Genomic DNA, 20,620 nt, shown 5'->3' on the forward strand with positions numbered 1-20,620 from the left:
TATTTCATTATGCATTGGTTTCTATACGCAACAAGAGGCTATACGCATTCTTATGTTTAATGTTTCGTTTTAAGAAGAAAGAGAAATAAATAGGTTTGTTTAGTCATACGCTACACTAGAGTTTAAAGAGAAATGGCTTGGAATACTTGGTATTTATCACACATACTTCTGCACTTGTATATATGTGGTTTTTCTGTTATTTTTTTGGGAATACTATTGGATTAGTTTAGGGCTAAAGGCACACGAGTTTATGCGTATGGATGATCCAGGCTGACTGTCTGTTACCTTGGAACAACATTTATCCTACTGTGTTTGCCATAATTGTTATATTTTTTTTTTGTATAGGCTTGAATTATATTTAAATAAATAATATTAATTACAGTTAATAGATGACAAACCTCTTCTTTGCTTTTCTTATTGAAGGATTTTTTAGAAGGCTCTCGCAATATTTACACAAACCTTTTAGGATTAAAAGTTTAGTCAAATATATCAATTGATGAGTCTTTTCTAAATACATTTCTAAAATCTTGTATATATTTAGGTGTAAAAATTCTAGAGATTCATATTACACACGGCGATTACATCAATAAAGTACAAAAGAAAAGAAAAGAAAGTCTTGTAGATCTTGGGGCGCTTGAGAGCTTGCTCATCAATAATTAGAAGCTGTATTTGAGCCGCTATTTAGTATGTATCCATTTGGAATAATCTTTTTGTGAGTGTGTGTATGTGTGAGTATTTCTTTGTACTGACAGCAGACGGTTCTGTCTTATACTTTATATGCTAGAATACTAGTTACGTTTCTTTTAAAAGTATTAAAGCTGTTTTATTTGATAAGCATCGTCATAAATTTAAATTACTTACTACACCTTACTACACCTTATATCTGCTCATTCTGTATATTGTATTAAAACGCCATTTTATTTCAATAAATACACAAGGTTAGAGTACTCTACTATCATGCCGTAACTATATTTAAGTCTATTTTGATTATAAGCTGCTATCTCATGGGCTCTAAACTGATGAACACCATCGTCACTTGGTTTATTAAGACCTTTAATCTTATATAAAATCCTGCCAAGCGCTATATATATTGAATCTCTTGTTGCTCATCAATGCGCATATTCTTCTGATAAAACCTGCGCAAATATTATTTTCTCTATCTCTCTATTTTCTTCCTGTGGTTTCCTATGCTTATATGATGTTACTACAAAGATTACTACTCAGTTTATGTGTTTTATTATTGGTTTTTATACCTAAATGCTCCGCTCCACCAGTTCACCAAGATTATAATATGTTCACCAGTAAACTGCCCATAATTTCGATTTTACAAACTGTACTGCTTGGCTACATATCACATGTTGTAACCATACGCCCTAGGACAGGTGTCAGCAAGTTTCCTACAGGCTATCGACGTTTTATTGCCCTTGTATACCCCTCCAGTGGAATTGGCTTGGCAGTGGAATCTATGTATAAATCTTTCTTTGGGGACAAAATACTCAAAATTTCTCAATATAAACCCCTGTTAAAAAGTTATGCCAAAGAAGAAACCAACAAACCCAAAAAAGATATCAACAGAATTCCACTAAACTCAAGCAAGCCAGCTTCACAAGACTCGTCGCCTTTAATTAAGCCATCTACACTCGAATGCGAAAATGATAAAGAAATTGTTACCAAAGATACGAGACATTACACAGATTTTTCGAGCGCCACCTGTCTAAAGGATCGATTATTAAAAGACATGAAAAATAAAGGATGTGGACACACTGAAGCAGCATACCTAGCAGCTTTTTTGCATATAATGGGCCCCGAAAAAGCAAAGCAAATTAAACATTGTATCCTCAATTGCTCTATAACTGTTGGTGTAAAAGATGAACCCTTGAATGAAATAATGTATCCATATTGCAAAACTGAAGAGCTAGTAGTAAATGGACCAGGGGCAGCCTGTAAATATCAAAAGAAAGCAAGGCCCGATGAAATTCATTTGATGACGGACACTATGATCAATCAACTGGAAACGGCGCATAATATGGACGATACATCATATATTGAAGTCTTTGTTACAATTGGACAGCTATTTTATACCACAGTTGAATGTATGGATATAGACGGAGACAGATGGGCCAAGGTCATTATTATTATATACACTATAATGTCAGTGCTCCAGACGTCTTCTCTCCTTTTACTGCACAAGCAAATTGCGGCATTCAGTATCTATGAAGATAGAGACGAAGCTTTAATTCTAAGCCTATCTAAAGAATATAAAGCATCGGTTGAAGGGGCCGGATCTACTTCATCTACAAAAAATAACAACAGCTCGGACAAATGTAATCATAAACATGATTATTACGATGGACTTGTGACCGGACTTTCGATACTTGCAGGAATAATAGTTTTTGTGTTTATTGGTATATGGGCTGATTATAATAGCCACAGTTTAACAGAATGGCTTGTGCTATCCTGGATCCTTAGCCCTATCGTTTTTTGTCCTTTTCTTATTCCTTATTTTATTTTATATATGTGCGCTGGACCTTTCATTGATATATATACTTACGAAAATTTTTTGGAAATACCAATCGCCTTTGGCTTGTTTATTTCTTCCGGACTTCTCCTTTCTGCTACGATTATTGGATATTTACCAAAATAATATTTTATTAATTTCTTTTTGAAAAAATTGAAATCCTTTTTCCTTTTCAAAGTATGTGTAAAATAAATAAATTAAGATTTATTTAAAAGAAACGAGCTTTTATTTATTCTTAATGCTATTATTACGAGTATCTTATTTACTTTATAGAAATGACTGGTGAGGTATTCGGGATCGTTTATGGGTTAGTATCTCAATAATGGGAAAAGTAGCTACTGTAGTATGAAAATTTGCAGAGAATTAAGGCAGAGTCAAAGTCATATGCTTGTATTCTAACTTTTGAAATATATATAATATATATAATCTCGTGATAATCCAAGTCAATTATACGGGTAGCTATCTATTTTATATTCAAGCTTAAGACTTGAATATATTGAATACATAAAAAAAATAAAAGAATGTAGAAAAGGTTGACGTTGTAAGCTTTGTAAATAATATGATTGGTATTGGATCACACGGTGGCAAAGAGAAAATGTGAGAGAATTGATACAGAGACAGAGATAATGGTGGGAAGAATAGTGGTGAAAAATTGAAGGGAAGAAATATAAGAAAGGTGCGGGATTCTTTTGTTGTTGTGGTTGCTATATTTTTTTTCATTAAAAGAAAAGGCTTCCTTCTCATGTGTATAGTATTATTATTATTATAATCGTTGTTGTTGCAGTTGTTTTATAGATTGGACCTTGGCTGGTGTTTAGGCACCGTACATCAGTGTACGTTCAAGTAAAGCACGAACATGATCTGACACAAGTTCATTGGGAGATCGAATGGTCAGGCGGTACATCTTTTGTAAGGAATATATATGTAAATAGTCAATGTTATATATTAGATTTCTGCTACTATTTCATCTATACTATACAAACTCAAATAATAGAAAGAAGGAGAAGAATAAGAAAAACTTACGTTCTGTTCCAAGTTCGGTTCCAGCCGTAACAGCACACCCACTTTTCCTCCAGTCGTTCCAGCATCAACTACACCTGCACCCACAAAGTTATTAGGATTTGGATCTACACCCTGTAGTAAGCCAAAGCGATAACCACGCAAGACAGCATCTGCAATTGGAAGCTGGATTGGTCCTCCTTCACTCTTGAAAATAATCTGGCTCTCCCGGGGTGGGCCACCCAACTGTCCCCATCTCTTAAAGAAATTGGCTCCATCCATAGCCTCAATAGGTTCCTGGAATTTGGTCAGAACGACTGGCAATTTGAGGTGAATAAACTCTGGTGGTCCATTGAGTGTGTATGTACAAAACAAGTCGGGTGCACTGCTATATACATCCACACACTCGACCTGGATTAGACGCTGTGTTTGTGATTGGGGTCCAATCGTATTGGACGTATCTTCTGGTTGTTGAGGCTGAATATTCAGTTGTGCATGAGGTGGTATCTGAAGAAAAACGTTTGTCATCGGGAAAGGCGTCTTGTTACTGATGTACAGACCAATCCTTCCCTGAGATCCATGATATTCGGTCTTTATCGACAATTGAATCTGCCCGTCTTCATATAGCACACCCTCTTTAAAGCACTGGAGTCGATTGAAACCAAGTTCGTATCCCTGGGCCAAGGGTAGGTTGGTGGGGATAACGGGGATAGAGGCAGCCCTTGGCTGACGTACTATTGCTTGGTTCAATACCGGTGAATCGGTGAGAGTCATATCCCCAAGCTGTAGAAGATCAGGCTCGACGCTAAGTGTGGCTGTAGAAGTAATGGCGAGCGGAGTTGAGGCCAAGGGGGTATTCACAATAGTTGGGCTTCCGTTACCACCGGCTGAGTCTACAGAGCTCATGCGCATAGACGCAATTCTCTTGAGGCCCTCCTGTCTTTCCATGTTGGCTTCCTTGCCACCAATAACCCATACACGCTTGTCCTCGGTGTCTCCGTGCTTCTGGTTCAGTTTCAGTAGTAGGGTAGACTCACGCTCCGGGAAAGGCGGCATTTCTTCGCACACTGTCTGAAGCATGTCATCCGTTGGCATGGTAGAGATCGCAAGGTATTCGCAGGCACGTTGCTGCAGTTCAGAGTCGAGCACATAGCGGTACTGGTTAAACACTGAAAGAACCTGCCCCTTGATCTCCGGGAACAAATTGATAAACTTGACGTAGGTGGTGAGCAACAGGGCACGGGTCTGAAGCGAGCAGAGGTTGAATTTGGAATGAACGGCATTGAACTGCTCAATCGGACTGCATCCAGGATAGTTTGCGATCAAGTGTCCAAACTCTCCGAGAATGTAGCCACCCACCTTGACCATAGTCTCGTTATACTGGGGAGACCCAAGGTAGTTGAGAACCGTCTTGGCCGCATATTCTTGCAACTCGTCGTTGTTTGTCACAATCTGGACCACACGGAACCAAACCTCTTCTCCGACCTGCTCGCCTGCAGTAGAGATGAGTTGCAGAATGATATCTACATACCACGAGTAGGCTGTTGCAAACTTTTCTGCCAAGATGGCAATCTTTAGTACCATCTCTTCGCGCATTGCATAGTCGGCCACCTGGAGATAGCGCAGCAGCTCAGACACAATGATCTTTGCATTGGAGGTGTCACACATCGAGTAGAGGAGATCCAAACCACGGCGGCGGACACTGATATCTTTGTCACGCAAAGACATGAGAATCGTCTCTTGGTGGCGTTTGATGGGTTCCAGCGAATCTACACAGGCAGCCAAATGAGCCATGGTTTCCAGGCCGAGGTAGCGTACATTGGTCTCTTTGCTAGAGATAAAGCGCCCAAGAAGAGCAGCGGCCTGTGCACATATTGTTGAGTTACTATCCAGGTGGATGGCGACATTGATGGCTTCAAACAGAACAGCATTTTGAGCATTACTGTGCTGAACATTCTTGGGAGCGTCTTGAGAGTTCGTAATGATGATTTGTAAAAGTTCGCTAATGTCTTCTCTCAGCTTCGGGTCCTCTATAGAAACAAACAGCCGAACAAATGATTGATTAAATAAAGGAATAAATGAAGACATGCGAGGCAATAGCAATATATATATATTCAAAAATGAACACCAATTGTTATCATTTATAGTGTTCTTACCTGGCGGAGGATAGTATTGTAAAAGACGAAGACACTTGACCTGCAACCAAGGTGTAGGTACCTTGTAATAAATGTAGTCTAGACTATAATCACGGTCTACCAATGTCTACAGAAGCCTCGTTTAAAATCCTATTACATACATACACACATACACACACACACACATATATATATATATATATGCTTTAATTTTGAACTTACTCTCTTCATTCGGTTTACTGCCTTTTCATAACATCCACCATACTCTACAGGAAAACTTTGAGCCAAAGTAAGAACCAATGTAGTTACTGACAATGCAACACCCTACAAATTTGAAGTACATGTATAAATATATAAATATTACATTTGCCTTTTCATGCAATTAATTCTCTCTCTCTCTCTCTCTCTCTCTCTCTCTCTCTCTCTCTCCATCTATCTTTCTATATTTCTATATTTCTCTCGCTTACCAAATCATATTCATCCATCAATCCAATAATTCTATCTGCCCAGTCTGTAACAGGGATTACGTCGGGATGTTTACGAAACAAACGTAATAAAGTAAGGGCAGCCTTCTTTTTTACAAAACTCTTTGATGTCCTATATCACATTGAATTATCCCACCGATAAGCATAAACCTAGATGTTGAGTAATCCGCGCAAATATTCACGATTGTTATTTTTTTCCCTTACGGTGAGATTAATAAGCGATGAACGTCAGTAGCCAATGACTCAGCCATTTCACGGCCACCAATATTTGCAATTGCGTGTAAAGCAAGACAGTTGTTGATTTCGTTCATGTCATCCAAGTCTTTCTTTGTTGAATTGACCACCAAGCGTACCAAGTCACTGTTCTCATGGAATAAAAGAGTGACAGCCAAATATCCCTAAAGAAGAAGAAAATATACAGTAAGGAAAGAAGGTCCAAATATGTACAATTGCTTTTGATAAATACACATCATTGAATAAAATATACAACTAACTTACTATTTGCTTTTCACTGTAGACTGTACTAGAGATAAGGTTGACTGCCTCGAGATGACCAAAGTCAATGTCCCAGCCGAGAATGTACATGTAAAGAAGCTTGCACACATATTTCTTTTTTTGGTAACCATTCAAGCTGCCATCTTATAATGTGTAGTCCATTTAGTATTGTTGGGAATGATTATGTATTTTGCTCATTCTTTCAGGAACATGTTTCTTCTTCTTCTTCTTCTTCTTCTTCTTCTTCTTTTCTCCCTCGCTATCTCTAGTTTACTCTTTCTCATTCTGTTTTTTTATTTTATTTTACCTTTGAATTTAGATCTAATGTTTGCCATTTCTTTATTAATTCGTTTTTCTTCCAATTCCCTCACTCGACCTAGTAAAGTAAGAAGAAAATAACAGAGAATAGTGAGATCGCGTGTTATTGTTGGTATTGGTATTGGTATTGGTATGAGGCACATAAAAAGGGAAGAGAGCGAGATGATTGTAATATTGTATGCTGATGTTACTGGTGATTTTGTTGTCGCTACTACTGCTAATACTACTGGTGGTGGTGGTGTTTTTGCTACTATTGCACTTGATGTTTTTGTTTAGTTGATTACACTTACAATTGCGAATGTCGGATATAAATACTAATAGACCTCGCATGGTGGTTATATTCGGGTGATAATTGGATAGAGAGTAAAAGGTTCGGATTCAGTTTTGTGTAGATTGTTGGAGATGAAGGTTCTTATTCTTCTTATTATTGTTGTTGTTGTTGTTGTCGTTGCTCCTGTTCCTGTTGTTGGTGTTGGTATTCTTCTTTTCTTTCGATTATAATGGAAAGGAGATAATAATTATAATAGCAACAACTGCTATAAAAATAAGAGAAAAAAGTATAAAATAGAAATAAAAGTAAAAAGTGGAAATATAGGTTGAATAAGGGCAATTTGCCACAAGTAAAAAAAATACACACACCCACGGATACCCACGGACACACACACAAATTATACATATATATATAACACAACGCCGCTGTTCACTGGGATTTAAATGGCATCAAGGCCATTGTCCATAAACGTAGAAAAAGATCGCTGTTTTTTTTTGGATACAAATTATTGAAGCCGGCCCGGCTATATTATGGCAATTCAATTGTTCAAAATTATTGTCTTGACTTGGCTTATTTCGATACACATGTACAAAAACTTGTGATTAAGATGTTCAAATGTGATCAATTGGTTGCTTAAGTATATATATATATATAGTGGAAGGACATTAATTGATAAGGAAGAGTAATCCAAACCAAATAGAAAATAATAGTAGTAATAAGAGACAAAACAATATATATATATATATATATATGCATGTGTAGATACAGGATGCTATCATGGTACGATGTCAAGCATCAACTGACATGGCTAATGTAAGAGATACTTGTTTATTTTGATAAAGAACAGCGTGGTTTTGCAGTATCTTGTTATGTTTCAATGCACACACTTTGCAGCACATCACAGCACAGCATGGTACAGTAGAGTACACAAAGGCATTCAGGTGCAACATTTGGCAACGGTGATTTTTAATAATTTGCAGTCAAAGCTAGATTACCAGAAAATCGTAGCAAACCAAACCAAATCAAACCAAATAGTACATAATGCATAGTAAAATAAAATAAAAAGGTAGAGGTAGATGTTGAATTAAAGAGCTATACACTACGATATGTATACATACATAATGTGTCTTTTATATTGTGACTGGAACCCTGCGTAGTAAAGTGAATAAAAATAAAAAGAAAGGATAAAACGAAAAGTGCATAGATCTTTGTTCTATCGATATCATTATATCCTAACATTTCTCGATTTTGAAAATACATACATACTTGTGTGTGTTACTATTATTACAGGTACAAAGTGAGAATGATCAAAGGAATTGGTTGATTACTTTCATTTTTCTTCTTATCTTACAGGAGTCAATACGTGATAAAAAGGGGTAAAGCAAGGCAAGGCAAGGCAAGGCAAGGCAAGGCAAGGCAAGGCAAGGCAAAAGAGAGAGAAAAGAGGGATAGAATATGAAGAAATATTCTTCTTTAAGGAGAAAGTGCAGTCCAGATAGGCGGGTCTTTGTCAATGTAGCATAACGAAAAAGAACGGGATGCATGTTATCGATTGGTATTTCCAATTTACAGTTTTTTTTGTATTGTTTATTAAAGAAATTTCATAGTCATGTGCTATCTATCTAAAAGAGTGAGTCTTCTAATTCTATTTTTCTAATGTTTAAGGTAGCGATGGCAGCTATTCGGTTAGTGACAAAAGGAACATCATGGAAGATATGTTGGAAGTGAGCGTCCCAAATGGCCCCTATTGTGCATCCCAGAATACTATAGGCGGACACTGTGGTATTCTTGACTTCAACTGACATTGGAGAAGAAGGAAGGAGAAGGTGGTCAAACGTAAGCGATGTGGGATATTCCAGGAACCGGGTTGCAATTTGATGCCAAATTAACTTTTTATGAGGGCATGCCCAGAATAGATGTTCATCATCTTCCAGTTCGCCACATAAAATGCATTGTGGGTCGTCTACATCCGTAACGTTATGGCTAAATAGCCGCTGCCTACTAGGAACCTTTCCATGCATCAATCTCCACCGGATGGTGTAGATTCTAAGAGGAAGACGTGATTCCCAAAAGCTACGCCAGTGTACTGGTGCTGCATGCGGGAATGGGGGTGAGACTTGGGTGAGGGGCGGTCTTATGTGTGCACGGATCACTTGAGCAGAGAGATTGCGTATCCGTGGAACTTTTGGTATCCCAGAGGAAAGGAAGCCTTGAAAGTGGCGAGGTGGAGTCGGAAAGGAGGCCATCACTGAGCCAGGCTCTCGCAATGGAGAAACTGTGAGCAGAGAGAACCACTCCTTCAGTCGGAGTTCACCGTGATCCAAAAGGGTAAACAGCGTGTCTATGTTAGACCTGGCTCGTCTTCGTTCATACTGGTTGAGTCGACGTATGCATCCAAGAGTGTAGTCATATATGAATGCATTACATACACGTAGTTTACCGCAGGTAAAGAAGAGTGGTAGAGGATGAGATGGGGCCAGAATTGTGCTGAGAGGTAACTCCTGTACAGTGACAGGATTTATGACAGTCCAGTCAAAGGAGAGAGGAATGGTTTTCATAGCACGGAAGATTGTAGGAAAGATACTAAAGGTGTTGAGGCGAGGTGACCGCAGCTCAGGAAACACCAGAGGAAGAAGTGGGTCGGTTGTATTGCAATACTGCCTTATAATGTATGCCAGTATTTTGCCGGCGAAAGATAGTGGGCGGTCTGATCGAGCAAGGGGAGGATCCATCTGGTTTGCAGTAAGGAATATTGGGTCTGAGGATCCAGGACGCCAAGGCCGCCTTCTCGTCGCGGACGAGTGCATGAGTCAAATCTAACAAATGGGTAGCGTCCATGAGATACAAATTTAATTACTTCTGAACGAAGTCTGCTTATGTCTGCCGTATTCACTGGGAGGATGCGTATTACATGCCATGCCCTACTCAGAAGAAGTGAGTTGGCGACTAGCCCTCTACCAAGAACCGAAAGGTTTCGCTGTGCTAAAAATTGTGCGTGGTTACGGATCTTTGTAATTACGTCTTCAAAAGCACAGGATAGTTGAGCCTTTGAGCTGGTGAGAGGGTAACCGAGATATGTTATTGGCTGCGAGCTACGGCTATCATGCCATGAAGTTATTTCGTGGTTCTGCAGATGAGAATTCCAAGTCTGTTGTTCACGACCAGATAAGGAGACCGCGACTGTTTTATGTCTATTCATTCTGGCATTTGACGCACGGCCATATACCCGGAGCTGATCCATCAGGGTGTCGAGCTCGTCAGGCGTGTTCAAGAACACTACTACGTCGTCAGCATATGCTAAGAACTTAATAGGTGGTGGCTCATCTATAGACTGAGGCAATAAAGGGAGGCCATTTGAGATGACGAATCCTTTGAGTTGTTCGGTGGCAAGGATGGTGCGGAGTAGAGGTTCGAGGGCCAGGTTGAAAAGAAGAGGGGAGAGTGGATCCCCTTGTCGCAAACCTCGGCCTTGTTTGATTGGAGCTGACAGATATCCGTTGATATTGACACAAAGTGTTGTGTCAAAGAAGAGGGCTGTGATGGCGAGAATGAAAGTGGAAGGAAACCCAAACCGAAGAAGGCATCGACGCAGGTACTCAGGGTGAACTCGATCGTAAGCCTTTTCTTGGTCAAGTAGTAAGCCGATTCCGGGTAGTTTGTATCTTTGAGCCGTATCCATGATTATTCTGGCAACTATTCCATTATCTGCAATGAACCTATTTCCCAAAAACCCTGTTTGGTATGGGTTGATAGTGAGTTTCATCGCGGTTGGAAGGCGTGATGTGATAAGGCGAGTGAAGAGTTTGGCGTCAGCGCATATCAGCGATATAGGCCTCCAGTTGGACAACGAAGTAAGGTCTCCCTTTTTTGGCAGCAGAACAACCACGGACCGTTTCCATGAGCGCGGAATTTCTTGATGTTGGAGAGCTAGGTTAAAGACTTTGACCATCAGGCCTTGGGCAAATTTGTGCTGGAATAGCCAACGAAGAAGTTCGTATGGTATACCATCTACGCCTGGGCTACTGCGAGTGGGGGAGTGATTAAGGGCTCTCAATATGTCCTCAGCATCCCATTCTGCCGTAATAGTCTCTCCCTCTTCGCTAGGTAGGCAGCTGGAATCTGGAATATTGGCCAACAGTGACTCGACGGCATTATCATCGATGGTTTCGGCAGCATACAAATCGGAATAGAAGGAGTGAGCGCATTTAACCAGACCATCTGGGGATTCGGTTAGGCCACCATTTTCTTGCAGTGCTCGGATGTTCTGTGCCTGTCGGCGTTCTTTCAAGCATCGGTAGAAGTAGGCATTTGAGCGTTCTCCATGTTCGCACCACTTATGTCCTGATCGAAGTGCTAGGATGCGGGCATCAACTTCTTGTTGGCGGTCTATCTGACGCTCAACTTCAAGCAGCTGTTGATGGAGGACTGAGGAGGGATCGTCGTCTAGAGAGTTGGGAACGTATTCTTGTTCTTCGGTCAGTGGGGTCGGTGAGGTGTGGGGTTCGTCCTCCATTCTATGACTTTGTGGTTGGCTAGTCCCTAAGTATTCCTGAGCTACCTCTCTGTTGGAGATATGTTGCGTATGCTGTGTGCGTGGACGACTGTGTGGGTTGCTTGGGTGTCTCGATTGTGAGTCACTTTGAGACTGACTGTGCAGCTGTGTTACTATAGCAGATCGTTGCTCCGCTAGTATCTTCTGCATAGTCTTGGCTTTGTTTCTAGCTTTACGACTATGGTCTATAGCCATGGCTTTCAAATTAGCCTTTATCAGGTCCCATTGGATGTGAGGTGCTACATTAGGAATCTGTGTTTCTGCTGCATCAAGGAAGGTAGTCATTGTGTTACAAAACTCTTTATCAGACAGGAGGTATGGGTTGAACCTCCAGATTCCAGGTCCATGCTGAGGTGACCCAATTGAAAGTTGGATGCTGATACTGAAATGATCCGTCCAAGATCCGGCAACATATTCAACCACAGGAGAGTGTACTGATATCTTTAGGTCGTTTGTGACAAAAAGGAAATCGAGGGTTGATCCAGTGGTGAATGTTGGGAGTGGCGTGCAGTTCACAGGAGTGATGGCGTCAAACCAATGGTGGGATAACCATTGGGTCCATGCGGTTGGAAGGGGTGGGGAGGAAGTGAGTCTTGTGTTGTAATTGAGATCTCCGAGTAACACACTTTTTGGAAGTGGTGGAGAACTAAAGGCTAGATAGTGATCTAGAAGAGAGTAGAAGAGAGGGCGTTGCTCTGGGTGGGCAGGTGCATAAATGACAAAGAAGTTGAGCGGGTCATGTATTTTATGGACGTGGTGAATTGTGGCAGTAAGCAGACGGCCGTCTAGGCGTGTGGGGTCGAAGGAGTTGAGATGTGGTTCTATATGGTATTCGGGGTTAAAGGAAACTAGACCACAGTGATGTGACCATGTGCTAGATTGAGCTTGAAGGAGTGTAGAGATGGATGATTGCATATTTTCGGTGTCAGTGTGCGATTCTTGGATGGCGAGGATGTCATATTTTTGTTGTCTTATATGGCGGGCGAAATGTCGACCAGAGGTGGTCAGCATCTTTTTTAAGCCTCTGCAGTTAAGCGAGGCAATTCTTAGATGGTTAGACATATTTACTGCCCTGAACCATCAGCGACGATGGTCTTGTGGACAGTTGAAGGATCTGGGAAGAGTCCTTGGGTGGGTTTGTTGTTTCGGTTTCTTTTACCATTAATGATGAGAGTGGGGTCAACATCATTTCTCAGTCGGGACTTCCGGCCAGTCGCCTTGGGTGGGTTGGCCATAGCTTCATTAGTCATTATGGTGTCTTCATCACCTGCTATTCCTCCTTGTGCTTCTGTAGTCGGTCCGACTGTAATTTCGCTACTCTCAGTTATACCTTCGAGACGACATTGTTGTTCTTCAACGAGGGCAATCTTGTCCTCAAGTGCATTTTCACTTTGCACAAGTGCCTCTTGCATCTTCGCATTTTCTCTGACTAGACGGGCCAGTTCTTTTTCAAGCTGGCGGTTGTTACCTCCATTCTCTGGTGAGATAACTTGAGGATCTTCTTGGCGTTGACGCTTACGTTCCTTCTCAATTGTTTCATCAGGACATTGTGCCCGAATGTGGCCTGGCTTTTTACAACCATAGCACAGGCGAGGGCTCTTCGTCCTCTTCTCACAGTTTGCTTTCCTATGGCCCTCTCCATGACAATAATTGCATGCCACAGGCATGTTCTGCCACTTGGCATAAATCTCTCGTTCCCCACGAAAGTCAATCTTGTGTGTTAGGGGAATGTATTCAATCCCTTCCTTTGGAGCAGTGTCCAACATGACAAAGCCTTTGCCCCCAAACAATTGAAACTGAGGGTCCATATAAAGACCAATATGAATCACTCGACCGAAAAGGCCCATGACTTCTTGAACTCGAGGCTCTAATTTATCTGCCCTGCGGAGAGGCAACTTATCAAGGTGTACGCGAAGGATGTTGCTATCCCCGCCAAATGTAGGGGTGGCTAAGAGAGTTTGGTGTCCAACGACAACGCCCTCTGAACAAGCCCTGGGCACATCTTCAATAGTGTCAAATGAAACAATTGCTATATTTCTATCTCTACGGTCTTGACCCAGGGCCCCTACTACGCTAGGGTACTGGGACTTTAGGGCCTGAAAAAACTGGGCAGCGTCTAAGCCACTATCTGTGATGTCAAAAACAACAGCATTGTCTTCATTCGACGAAATCCACATTTGGTTTGCCTTTTGCTGGGCTAATTCTGCTTTTGCAGAAGCATCATCAAAAATGGTTACTGGCTTTCCTCGGGCTATACGAGCCCAATTGCCGAAAATTGGTACGGGTTTGGCAGATTGTGACAATGTCGACGATGAGATGTCAGAGGGGGAGACCGTGTGTAGATGGGTGGGCGAGCCATTAAGGCTAGGCTGAGGTGAAATCCGTGGGTTGTTGATCGTACTATACATAGGATCAGGCGGATTTTGTCGTCCATTTGTTGTATCATTTTTCATTAATTTGTGCTTTATGAATCTGTGACCTATTCTTAAAAATAAAAATATTCTCATTCCAATTTACTGTTTCTACCCGAGATTGAGACGATGTTAGTTTTTTTTTGGACGAATGAAAATTAATTTCTAGACAATTTTATTACCTTTTTTGGACAAACAAAAATGAGAATTGAGACGCAAAAGAATAGAATTTGGGATAGAAATGGAATTCAGTTGAAACAAGGTAAAAATGACTAGAATGTTCTTTGTAAGCATCTTTAAGTTCGCCCACCGGAGTGAGGAGAAACCACGTTCATTGTGGCGCTTTGTGTTTCTGTTGTTCTTGTTGTTCTTGAACTTGGCTGAGGATTGAACATTTCTGGCCTACCATTGCCACTCCAAATTTCCTGCACAATATAGAAAATGTTTTTGCCACCATGATATCTTTATCCCAAAAAAATATTACAGTTTTTGCAAGCTAACATTGGATGGATAGGTCTGTCGTTTGAATTTTGGAAATATCTTAGGTATTTGGCCTTACAGGAGTTGCGAACCTACAAAATCAACATTGAACATAACGAATACAACTTCAAAGAAAAAGTGCGTAAATACCTTTGACGTGTTAAGTTCATTGATATCCAAAAAATACAATTCCCCGATCTTCTGCTTTACAAGAAGATGACTGTAATTTTTTTTTTCGGATACTCCATGCCATAAACTGTGAAATCTGACACTTGATTTGTTTGTAAGCCCATTTCCAAAGACAATTAAGGGCATTTTAGAAACGTTTCCGGTTATAAAGACACGTTGGTGAGAGTTTCTGTAATATCTTAAATTATTATAAGTGAAATTAGATACAAGCAATAAGTAATTGACTTATTACATTGGTTGGACAGGTTGGTGTGTACTTTCAGGATTCCGCCTGTTTGCTATACGGCGTCTCTTCTTTCGATTTAGTCTTTTCTTCTTTCTTTGTTATACTTTATACACCCATGAATAAGAATGTTGGCGCAATTGTCTAGGGCTTTCTGTCGACCTCTAATTTTTTCCAATATATTTCAGCTACTCTGAAGTTATAAAAATTGAATAGAGTAGGCATATTGGCTATAATATATTGGGTGTGTCTTATAAATTGCTCTCCTGATGTTGTTTTTACTGATGGGATATATTTTCCAACTTCCTTAATTCCTTGGGCCACCTTCCTTGCATCTTCATTTATCATCCGCTTAACGCTACCAGATGCACTATAATATTCTTTTCTTGTTAAGCATCTTATACCATCATCACCATAATATGCCTTGAAGGCATCTCTTCTTCCAGGATCCACCGTACACACTCGACAATTCTCGGCAATTTCCTGGATGTTAAAGTCATTTGTTGTGAGCTCAACATAATTGAGAGGATCAATGGCGGTCCGTCTCGCAAACGATACCCTGAACATATATCCGTCTGTGTATATTGAGTTCAAGAACATCTTGCTTTTTTCGTTTGGGAGATTTATCAAAGCTTCAATATCATTGATTTTGAACTTCTTAAAATTGAAGAAGTGGAAAAATAATCGTCTTGTGTAGGCTACAGATGATTTGTCTCGAATTTTCTGTGGACCTTGCTCGAAAAACGATTTAACGTTCTCACTGTCTACTTTAATAAATCTCCACTTAAAACTAGACGAAGGGAACAATGCAAAAAGTCTTGGGAGTATATGTTATTGTTATTATTGTTGTTATTGTTGTTACTGCTGTTATTGCTGTTATTGTTGTGGTTGCTCAGGTGGCTGTACACAAATATTCAAAACTTATCTCAAGACATGCATAATTGCTTGAAGATTTCTTGAAAGAGTAGCCTTGTTGACTGGAATTGTAGGCAGTATATTGCGGACTGGTGTGATTCTTTTATTTAGAAATGCAGAAAGTCGAGGGAGTTTAATAGTCGTGTTTTCTGGCAATATTTGATCTGGGATTTGAAGGGGAGCTGGCAGTCTAATTAGTAAACTGTCCAGTAAATGTTCATATACTATTTTCTTTATTGCCGTTATGGAAAGATCCTAAAATTTGATACAAGTTTATTATACAGATATATGTAAATAAACAGAACAATAATAATATCTTGCCCTGAAATTCGTTCTTTTTATATACATAAAATAGTTTGCTATTATATTTTCAAAGTTTTCTACATAGTAGTTGTTGTATGTAATCGCAATAGTCTTGCATGCAGAAGATACTACCGCACCATAGTTTTTAAGGCCATTCAAGTTGACAGTAAGATTAACCTCGTTAGTTTGAATCAGCTCTGTATATAGTGTCTGAAGATGTTGTAGTCTAGGGTAATGGTGTTGAAACTCTACTATCGTTAAACGACCATAAAGCACTCTGCAAACTCGGTACCAGAAATCTTGATCAAATAAATCAGTTGATAAATCTGAGACGCCTCAAAGGATATATTAATTGATAAAAAGCTGTACTTTATACACCACTTCGCGTAAGAAAGACGATTGCAAGACAATTCTGTCGCGAGCACGTTGTACATGAACATTATTTAAAATAAAGGAACTGAGAGTAATAGACAGGGTATATCGTTGATGAGGACCAAGATCCCTATTTAGCAGCTGTAGTAAAGTCATGTCGTGGTTTGGGTATACAGGACTTCTTTTAGTTGAATTACCTCGAGCTTTACATGACTTGTAAACAATTAGAATGTGAGCTTCATCTGGTTCATTTGTTCTTGATACGCGAACAGCTTTTTTTACTCTCAACTCATCAGGAGTATCTTTGTGCTTTTGTCCTAAATAATAAAATAATGATGAACACTAGTTTCTTGCATAGTACATAGGGTACACTTCGATGAATGTTTCAGTTTACTTTTTCTTTTAGTAGAAGTAGAGCCTTCTTCCTGGGGACCTTGTTATTTCTCGTTTGATTTTTGTTGCTTTTTACTTCGAATCAACTCTTATGCTGCAGGATAGAGAATAGGACGCATCTTAAGGTAATATTGAAAAGAAAGAAATAAAAAAAAGGTGCTCAAGAAGTGAATGAGAGCATATTCAGCAGTGAGATATCTTTTAATTTATATAAAGACAAATACAGTCACTTTTCCCAGCAGTTAAATATATCTGTTTCTTTAAAAATGGATACACATTCAAGTTGTTCGAAAAATTGGGGCGTTGCTGACGACTCGACAATGATTGAGGGTGTAGTATTGGTTCTCCAAGTCGCGCTTTATTTATTGTAAGTTATTGTTATACCCTATTCATTATATCTTTCCAAGTTGCGCAACGTGAACAACCTTAAATTACTGTCAATGCTCTTACCAGTGAACAAATTGTAGAGCTCCTTGAGCTTACCCGTAAGTTCAAAGTCCAAGACAACAAAGTGCTTCTGGGTGGGATTCCACCAGGGGGTCGTCTGGAGCACTTTTCCAGACATTGGACAGCCAGACAAATCACCAATAGCCAAAGAGGGTGGCCGAGGAGGCTTTCCGAATCCAATGAACAAATACCCTACACCTGTGGAGGAACAGACATTTCTGTGTATCAGAAAACAACCAAATGGGGGTGGACACTGCCGTCGCAAAAGTCATTCAAGCCGGCGTAATAGAGTACTCACCAGAGCAGAGTCACGATTATCTGTCAAACATGTTCATTCTGGACGAATAAGTCAAGAAGGGACTGATTCTAGGCTGCAAGCGAATACATTAATACGCCCAGTGTGAGCACTTCAAGATGGAAGGAGTTCAATGCCTGAGAGAGATGATTCTTTCAGACTAGCCAAATCTTGTGATGCAAGAGCCGATTCCAGCACTACTTATGATAAAACGTAAATCAGAGGTGAAATTACCATCTCGCAACCAAGACGAGATATGGTTACTGTAGCCAGTCCTCCAATTGTTAGATTCTTGGCGTCCCACGGAAGAATTGTCTCTTATACAACTCCAACAAAAAACGGTCATGCTACTTTGTCTTGCAACAATGTGTAATCCTCAATCAGATATTGGTAGGCTAAAATATCAGGATGTGACATGGGTGTACATAAATGCTAGGGTAATAGGGGTTAAAATACTAGCAAGAGAACTCAAGGAGGCCTAATGGAAACAGTCGAAACTAGGGATCACCCAAGAGAAAAACTTATGTTTTGTGATCACTTTACGTATGTTTGTAGAAAAAACAAAAAAAAAACTTTCGGTTCATTATTCCAAAAGACCACACCTTGTTCCTCACGTATCTAGATACAGAAAAAATTTCAGCCTCCCCCAAACCAGAAATGATGGCTAGCATTGACAAGCACATACTGAAATAATGCAACATCTACACAAGAATCTTTAATTTCCATTCAACAAGAGCTGCCGCAAGTACTGTTGCAGCACAAGGTGGCATGGATATAGTCGCAGTCAAACAGCATGCAAACTGGTCTCTCACAAGCAACACCTTTGAGAGATACTACTACAAGCCAAACTCCCGGTATGAACAAGTGGCAGAAATGGTGGACCAAATTATTTTTATGGATACTATATACGATACCATATCAGAAGGAGCTGGAGAGGATGCAGCAATCCCTGTGTTATAAAGAATACACAATTTTGAATTCTTGTCAAGTTTGATTTTTATTTAAAATAAAAAATAAACTGCTGAGTACCAGTTTTAACTAAATATTTAAATTCAAGATAAAAGTGTAGTTCGAATTGACCACTGAATATGCTCTTTATATATTTATATTTTTTGTATGATTACCAGAGAAAGACAAGCTTTATCGATTAACTACTCTATTAGTACCTTTTAGCAGAATCTCATTTTTACCTTGTCTCAACTAAATTCCCTTTCTATCCCAAATTGTATTCTTTTGTGTCTCAATTCTCATTTTTGTTTGTCCAAAAAAGGTAAGAAAATTTCCCAGAAATTAATTTTCATTCGTCCAAAAAAAAACACACTAACTAACTAACATCGTCTTAATCTCAAGTATAAATAGAGTAATAAAATCCAAAATCCAAAATCCAAATGTACATAAAAAATTAAAAATTGAAGACTAAATCAGGGCCGATGCTTTTTGAATGAGTAACATTGCACATACAGAAAAGAAATGTGTCCCTTCTGTTACAAATACTTGGATAATATGTATCTGTATGTGGGCTTGTACATGCAGACTAAAGGAGTTAAACAGTAGAGAAAACAAAAAACAAAAAAAAAAATATTGAAAGATTGAAAAGAAGAAAAGAAGAAAAGAAGAAATAAGGGGGGGAATGAAGGGGATTTTCTTTAGAAAGACACGCGCAAATATAGATTCCTATCAACACTCGATTTTTCTTTTCTTTTCTTTTCTTTTCAAAGGCGCAGTAAGAAGCGCAGATACAGTAGAGGCAGGATGCCCAACAAATAAAGCAAGTCTATCTATCCAAGCCCTTTATTATTATTTTTATATATGATGGGCATGGTTCTCCTTCCGACTGACCAACCAACCAACTTGATAACTTTTGACTCTTATTCCGTGTACATCAAAGCCTTTTCGCTTTTCTTTTTGTGCTTATTATTTTAAAATAATCTATATAATTGATTAATGTGCATAAAGAGGTAGAGATAAAGGTAGAAATATTATACATATAAAAAGGTAAAGGAGACTTGATTTTACTCATCAGTCAGATCTGAGAATAACTACAAATCTGAAAGAAAGAAAGAAAAAAAAATCCAATCTTTCTTCTAACCCCTTTGTAAATTCCCTGTTTTTTTATTTATTTATTATATATATATACTGTATGTATAAAAGATTATTCTTATGCGAGTTCAAGTATAGTCTCTTTTATATGTACATACATAAGTACATATACAAACAAACAGATAAATAAAAAATGTATGCATTGATTTCTTTATTTGGTTTTATCAACTTTACATTTACATATATATATATATATATATATATATATATACTTCTTTAATGAAAACAATATACAACGGAATTCTTCTAAAGTCTATTTAACCAAAAGGTAATTATGAACCAAATAACTTCATCTTACTATAATTTGATTAAAGCAATTCCAATGGTTAATTTACATTCTTTCAGGAACATTTGAAGTTCAATTAAGCTTGCACATTCAGTCGATATTGAAACCAAAACAAAACAAAACAAAAATAATAAACCTATATTTTACTTGTGATAAATATATACACACACATACACACATATGTATGTATCTAATTCTTTTTTCTTGATGCTGTTTTTGGTAGTGGGGGTGGTGTAAGAATAGACCAAAATCGATCGATGACATGTACCAGGGTAGAAAAATGAATAACAGCAGTGATAATGATAATGGCAATGATAAGCATTTCAATGTAATGACTAGATGATTACTATTGACAGAAATACCAATAATATGAATTAGCTTTTGTGAACCTGGAAAGACTTGAAAATTAAAGAAGATGAGGATACATCACACT

General features: G+C 38.9%; 5 protein-coding genes across 5 annotated transcripts; 2 read left to right on the forward strand and 3 right to left on the reverse strand.

Moving 5' to 3' along the window:
• Positions 1 to 1,291: 1,291 nt before the first annotated feature.
• PHYBLDRAFT_170975 (hypothetical protein) lies at positions 1,292 to 2,644 on the forward strand (the record flags this gene model as incomplete). Its single annotated transcript, XM_018436458.1, has 1 exon — positions 1,292 to 2,644. One exon carries the CDS (start codon positions 1,292 to 1,294, stop codon positions 2,642 to 2,644), a length of 1,353 nt encoding a protein of 450 aa, XP_018288931.1.
• A 417-nt stretch (positions 2,645 to 3,061) lies between these two features.
• On the reverse strand, positions 3,062 to 7,446 carry PHYBLDRAFT_30464 (hypothetical protein). The gene is made up of 10 exons (XM_018439964.1): positions 7,241 to 7,446; positions 6,940 to 7,008; positions 6,636 to 6,775; positions 6,342 to 6,535; positions 6,120 to 6,249; positions 5,875 to 5,976; positions 5,674 to 5,779; positions 4,322 to 5,547; positions 3,542 to 4,243; positions 3,062 to 3,422 (listed from the first exon to the last, which is right to left on the reverse strand). The coding sequence occupies exons 1-10, from the start codon at positions 7,278 to 7,280 to the stop codon at positions 3,333 to 3,335; spliced, it is 2,799 nt and encodes a 932-aa protein (XP_018288932.1). The 5' UTR covers positions 7,281 to 7,446; the 3' UTR covers positions 3,062 to 3,332.
• A 5,391-nt stretch (positions 7,447 to 12,837) lies between these two features.
• Positions 12,838 to 14,226, reverse strand: PHYBLDRAFT_148116 (CCHC-type zinc finger transcription factor; the record flags this gene model as incomplete). Its single annotated transcript, XM_018432013.1, has 1 exon — positions 12,838 to 14,226. The coding sequence occupies one exon, from the start codon at positions 14,224 to 14,226 to the stop codon at positions 12,838 to 12,840; it is 1,389 nt and encodes a 462-aa protein (XP_018288933.1).
• A 289-nt stretch (positions 14,227 to 14,515) lies between these two features.
• PHYBLDRAFT_182351 (hypothetical protein) lies at positions 14,516 to 18,178 on the reverse strand (the record flags this gene model as incomplete). The annotated part of the gene is made up of 7 exons (XM_018438604.1): positions 17,510 to 18,178; positions 16,671 to 16,983; positions 16,376 to 16,571; positions 16,010 to 16,246; positions 15,359 to 15,859; positions 14,686 to 14,756; positions 14,516 to 14,609 (listed from the first exon to the last, which is right to left on the reverse strand). Exons 1-7 carry the CDS (start codon positions 17,622 to 17,624, stop codon positions 14,516 to 14,518), a joined length of 1,527 nt encoding a protein of 508 aa, XP_018288934.1. The 5' UTR covers positions 17,625 to 18,178.
• A 104-nt stretch (positions 18,179 to 18,282) lies between these two features.
• PHYBLDRAFT_64030 (hypothetical protein) lies at positions 18,283 to 18,761 on the forward strand (the record flags this gene model as incomplete). Its single annotated transcript, XM_018441223.1, has 2 exons — positions 18,283 to 18,344; positions 18,512 to 18,761. 2 exons carry the CDS (start codon positions 18,283 to 18,285, stop codon positions 18,759 to 18,761), a joined length of 312 nt encoding a protein of 103 aa, XP_018288935.1.
• Between the last annotated feature and the right edge of the window lie 1,859 nt (positions 18,762 to 20,620).

Source organism: Phycomyces blakesleeanus, assembly GCF_001638985.1.
Source record: "Phycomyces blakesleeanus NRRL 1555(-) unplaced genomic scaffold PHYBLscaffold_17, whole genome shotgun sequence".
NCBI lineage: Eukaryota > Fungi > Mucoromycota > Mucoromycetes > Mucorales > Phycomycetaceae > Phycomyces > Phycomyces blakesleeanus.